The sequence below is a fragment of the Sphaerodactylus townsendi genome, linkage group LG08 (genome assembly GCF_021028975.2).
Source record: "Sphaerodactylus townsendi isolate TG3544 linkage group LG08, MPM_Stown_v2.3, whole genome shotgun sequence".
Lineage (NCBI taxonomy): Eukaryota > Metazoa > Chordata > Lepidosauria > Squamata > Sphaerodactylidae > Sphaerodactylus > Sphaerodactylus townsendi.
In genome coordinates, this window is record NC_059432.1 from 80,024,884 (window position 1) to 80,030,157 (window position 5,274).

General features: G+C 41.8%; 1 protein-coding gene across 1 annotated transcript; it reads right to left on the reverse strand.

Moving 5' to 3' along the window:
- Positions 1 to 3,403, reverse strand: CCDC195 (coiled-coil domain containing 195). The gene is made up of 3 exons (XM_048505434.1): positions 3,148 to 3,403; positions 1,755 to 2,016; positions 1 to 346 (listed from the first exon to the last, which is right to left on the reverse strand). The coding sequence occupies exons 1-3, from the start codon at positions 3,401 to 3,403 to the stop codon at positions 214 to 216; spliced, it is 651 nt and encodes a 216-aa protein (XP_048361391.1). The 3' UTR covers positions 1 to 213.
- Between the last annotated feature and the right edge of the window lie 1,871 nt (positions 3,404 to 5,274).

Consider the following 5,274-nt stretch of genomic DNA (forward strand, 5'->3'; position numbering starts at 1 on the left):
TTAATGCTGTCTTTGAACTAAGCTGTGGATTTTACAAATATATATATATATATACAATTAAGAGGCATCCATTTCAACATCGCTGACAGGCCTTTGCTGATTCTTTGAGGGCATTCTGCCAAAGCGCTTTCCAGAAACGTAATCCAACAACAGACCATAGCTGAAGGCTAGTTTATCCCCAGAGTCAAGCTGGCCGTTTAAAAATTCACCAGCTCACATGTCCTTTTCTATAATGGGACTTAACTGTTTTGTGTTCTGATTTTGCTGGCCTGTGAAAGAACCTTGATTTTCAGAATAGGGGGACATATCCACTGGTAACAGAAAACTTACAGCCTTTACTTTACCCCTAGAAAAGAAATATGCACAAATAAGTGATAGATTAATTAATTAATTGACTTCTAGACTGTACTGCCAGCCTCGAGACAGCAGAGGTAGCATACACTTTCATGCAAAACAATGAAAATGCGGGCATGAAAATATAGGTAAATTTTAAGAGTAGCATCAACAATAGAACATAAAAAACAGAGAAGCAGAAGCAAAACACTGAATAGAACCTACACAGAACTGGTACGTTTCACAACAAAATCAGTCTGCCTAACAGCATCCCCCCAAAATACCAAATGTCCCCTCTTCACATGCAAGGCTCTGGATCCTACAGAATGTTAATTTGTCAAGCCTGCAGGAATTTAGGGAAATACCTCATCCTAGGGTTGCGAACCTTCTTCATGTGGGGCTTGGAAATCTCCCAGAATTACAACTGAAGAGATCAGTTCTCTTGGAGAAGGTGGTTGTTTGAAAGGGGGTACTCTAAGAGATTATACTCAGCTGACGTTCTTCCACTTCCCAATTCCTGCCCTCCCCAGACTCCACCACCAAAATCTCTGGGAATTTCCTGACCCAAACTCCCCCTGTTATTTGCCCAGGAGCTAGCTGCATCTAAAACATCAAACTCACTTCAGAAGTAACTATAATAGTTTTATCTGGAGAGCTAGTTTGTTACACCCAGGAAACTGTCCTCACAATTACCTCAGCAAAAGCATTTCACATGACTATACCCAACAGAATTCCACAGCTGTGAAGTTGGTAATTACAAATGTTATGCACAATTCCTGTCATATTCCACAGGATGTACATATTTTTAATATTGCTCAATTAATAGATGTGGTCATGAGAATCAGCATGTTCTGGGGTACTAGTTATCAATTCATTCACATGATTACAGCAAGCAATACAAATTAACCAACCTCTGATGCTACAAATTGACTGGAACCATCAGCTAGACTTGCACTGGCAGCCAGAAATGTACTCAAAAAATATTTTCATTACTTCTTTGATTAGAGATAAGAAGCTATCTAAATTTACTGTCGGAAACCCTTGATGGACCTCTTGCGTAAAACAGAAAATACGAACTGAGAATTTATAATGTGGAGGAGTAGAAGATCAAGGAGTAGAAGATCAAGGATAATCAAGGATTAGAGAAAAGCGTGAATCTTTTCAAGGTTACTATTTAAGATTTAATGTTTTATTTGGTTATAATTAAGGAGCAAATGGCAAATTTTCAGATTAACTATATTCAGTGCAGAAGAACTAGTAAGTTTTTTTTATTTTTATTCTTTTATATTGTTACTTTGTAGTTCATTGGATATTGGCATTATGTGTCTTTTAAAAAGATGTAATAGATAAAAAATAATCAGAAAAAAAGAAACTATTTTTTTCAAACTGTACTTATAATTTCAGCATTCATTTGGCCCTACCTGCATTTGTAAACATGATCTTGGAAAGATCTCCTTTTATTTGATGTACTGCTGGAGAGACAGTCAGGTGGGATTTTTGCAAACCCCTTTTCATCTTTATTGCTTAGTTGCATATCAGGATGAAAAACTGGTTGTTTGATTATGCCCTTAACTTCACGGGTCCCCTTGAATGGATTCCTCTTGTCAGCTTTATGGTGCTTGTTGCTGGAGAGTGAATGCACTGAAGAGGAGATGGAATAACGCCTGACAGTCATCATGTTACCTGTATGGAGAATACAACAAGGTAGATAAAGCATTCCTAAGACTGTTGAAGGCTCCTCCCAGCCCCCCTAATTCATGTTAGTGGGAGCAAGAGTTCATTTCAGGTTAATGTAAAGCACATGTGTTGCCTTGTTCAATCTCGCCAGTTGAAGGACCGCCGGTGTTGGGGAAGACTAGGCTGAACCTATAGGAGCTGCAGACAGAGTGACTGTCAGATGCTGAGCTAGAACCATTTGTTTGGCTCTGTGTCAGACACCTTCATATGTTCATGTTTGCACTAATGGGATTTGGAAAGAGGTTTTATTCCTTGAGTTTGGAAAAGCTTTTCTCTAAAGAGCCAGACCTTCAAGAACCATCCCCTTTGCTGCTCCTCTGCCACAACCATGAGTGGGATAAAGAGGCAAGGCTATAACTGGGAGTCCTCCAAGGAATACCAGGGTCACGACACAAAGGCAGGCAATGGCTACCAGCCCCTGAATGTCTCTTGCCTTGAAAACCCCAACAGGGGCTGCCATGTCAGATGTGATTTGATGGTTTAAAAAATGCCCCAGAACAGACATTTATTTATTTACAACCAGAGTTTCCCCCCAGTCAAATCTCACTAGCCATTTTACTTCATTCTAGCCTCAATATGTCAGCAACGAAGGAATCTCTTTTCCTTGAAAGTGAACCCACTAAGCCTATGAATGGCCTAGCAAGCATTAGCAATACAACACAAACCTTCGTTTTGTTTTTTGTGTGTGAGAGAAGGAGAGAAATCTGGATTGCCTTGGAATGAGAGCTCTTGATGCCAATGCCAAATTTATTGTAATGCAAAAAATCAACAACTAAGTTACACCAATTATTAGGGTTTTCCTCCTGAAAATCACATTCTCTAACCCTTCATAATCTTAGAAGGACCCTTAACTCTTGCAAAACACTATTCATCTGGAACTTGCAGGTCCTGACAACCCATCACAGGCCTTAGTTTATTTTTTTTGTCAGACTGAGAATTTGGACTGAGAAAAGAGACAGTGTCCAGTTCTCCCCGCTCCCAAGACTTTGCATCCATCAGTAGGACATTTTTGCCCTCAAAACCTGTTAACAAAAAGTATGCATAAGCACCAGATCAGCCTTCATGGTTGCTTAATACCTTTTTGTTCCTGTAGCATCAGAGCGGATCCAGCAGAGACATTCCTGCGTAAAGCCACTGCGGCCTCTTCACCAGAGTCAGTGAGGCTCCAGGCTTCCTCGTTTCTAGCTTCTCCTCCTGCCCCTTTCTCCTGCTTTGCTCCCCTTGGCCCATCAAACTGAAGTTCTCCCCGGAGGGCTCTGTTTTCTCTCTCTAGCTTGATGATTTCAGACCGCATTTCCTGGATAACCTGCATGAGCTGCTTGGTCCCCTCCATTTCCCACCCCCTTGCCAGGCTGCTAGCTCCAGCACTGCTTGCTTTAAAGAGAAACCATAAATCCAAGGTGAGGGGCTCATGTGGCACATAAACACATCCGAACAATGGCAGTCCCTCCCTGTACTCAGCATTGTGCCTGTCTTTCACCACCAGAAGAGCTTGGATAAACTGTCAAGGCTTTAAGAGCACCTCCATGATTTATTCATTCCAGGTTTCATTTTTCCAGACTGTCTTTGAAGGTATTTACTTCTGCGCAAAACTGTTGGCCCTGGCTGCAAAGCGATGTTGCTCCATGTGCTGCAGCCAAACCAGCCCACTCGGAACTGTTCATTCCTACACTGGTCTCAGGCTCTGGGTCTCAGAACTTCATGATGGAAACTTCCATTCTACCTTCAACAGTCCTGTCCAGTTAAGGGCTGCTGAATGCTGCAGTCTCAAAATTATTCTCAGATGAAGCCAAGGTCTTCCAGAACACATCTTTCCAACTTGGTTGCTTCTCTCCTTGATTTTTTAAAATCTTATAAAGATGGTTGAAAAAAAAACTATAAGCAAGCTCCCCGAGTGCTCCCCAGCCGTTTCAACAAAATAGCAAGTTACCTACAGCTATGTCTGAGGGGTAATTCAGGATACATTTTCACCTAGCTCCCACTCTGTTTTGTTTGCAACATTCACCTACACAAAGTGTGTGCAGTAATACTGTGGGAAGGTAAGGAGAGACAAATCAAGCATGAATCTTGCATTAGAAATGAAAGACAATATCTTAGGCTGCTCCTGTTACCTGGCCCTTCAGAGGGTTTCTGGGCTGCAAAATAACCTCGATGAGAAACATTTGTTTTCTTTTTCTGAATTTGCTTTAATATTCAAAATTGGATAAATTCTCCCATTGTCATAGAATCTACTTAAAACTCTTGGGAGGTCTCCTTGCTCCCCTTTTAATCTGCCTGGTTTACTGAGATCCTCTTCTGTGGCTCGGCTTCCTGTATCATCATTGTCTGAGATAAGATGAGTGGCCTTTTCTGTGGTGACATCTCAGTGGGATTTTTTAGCATTATGTTAAGAAAATGAAGAAGAAGAAGAGTTTGGATTTATATCCCCCTTTTTCTCCTATTGGAGACTCAAAGGGGCTTACAAACTTCTTTCCCTTCCCCCCTCACAACAAACACCCTGTGAGGTAGGTGGGTCTGAGAGAGCTCAGAAGAACTGTGACTAGTCCAAGGACACCCAGCTGACGTGTGTTGGAGTGTACAGGCTAATCTGAATTCCCCAGATAAGCCTCCATAGCTCAGGTGGCAGAGCAGGGAATCAAACCCGGTTCCTCCAGATTAGAGTACACCTGCTCTTAACCACTATGCCACTGCTGCTCGTTTTCTAGAAGAAGAGGAGTTTGAATTTATATCCCCCCCTTTCTCTCCTGCAAAGGCATTCAAAGCGGTTTATGAACTCATTTCCCTTCCACTCCCAACATCAGGCACCTTGAGAGGCAGATGAGATTGAGAGAGTTCTGAGAGAACTGTGACTAGCCCAAAGTCATCCATCAGGCTTCATGTGTAGGAGTGTAGAAACAAATCCAGTTCACCAAATAAGAGTCTGACTTTCAGGTGAAGGAGTGGGAAATCAAACCCTGTTCACCAGGTTAGAATCTACCCGCTTTTAATCACTACACCATACTGGGTTTCCACTTTTGAAAAATTCCCCCACCTGATCTGGTTGAGTTTGGCCATCATTTTAACATCACTCTGAAATGCTGTTTTTCAAACCACCTAGAGATTGTTGTGTCTGAGAGTACAGCCTAGAGCAAATAGGCAAAGCAGCAAATGATAAAAAAATTGTATGTATTTTAGGCTGACCAGATGTCTCGCTTTTGGCGGGAC

Coding starts and splice junctions, on each gene's coding strand:
- CCDC195 (XM_048505434.1), bottom strand. CDS start 3,403: ATGGAGGGGACCAAGCAGCTCATGCAGGTTATCCAGGAAATGCGGTCT. Junction 2,017..3,147: donor GATGCTACAGGAACAAAAAG/GTATTAAGCAAC, acceptor TTCTCCATACAG/GTAACATGATGACTGTCAGG. Junction 347..1,754: donor GATCATGTTTACAAATGCAG/GTAGGGCCAAAT, acceptor TTTCTTTTCTAG/GGGTAAAGTAAAGGCTGTAA.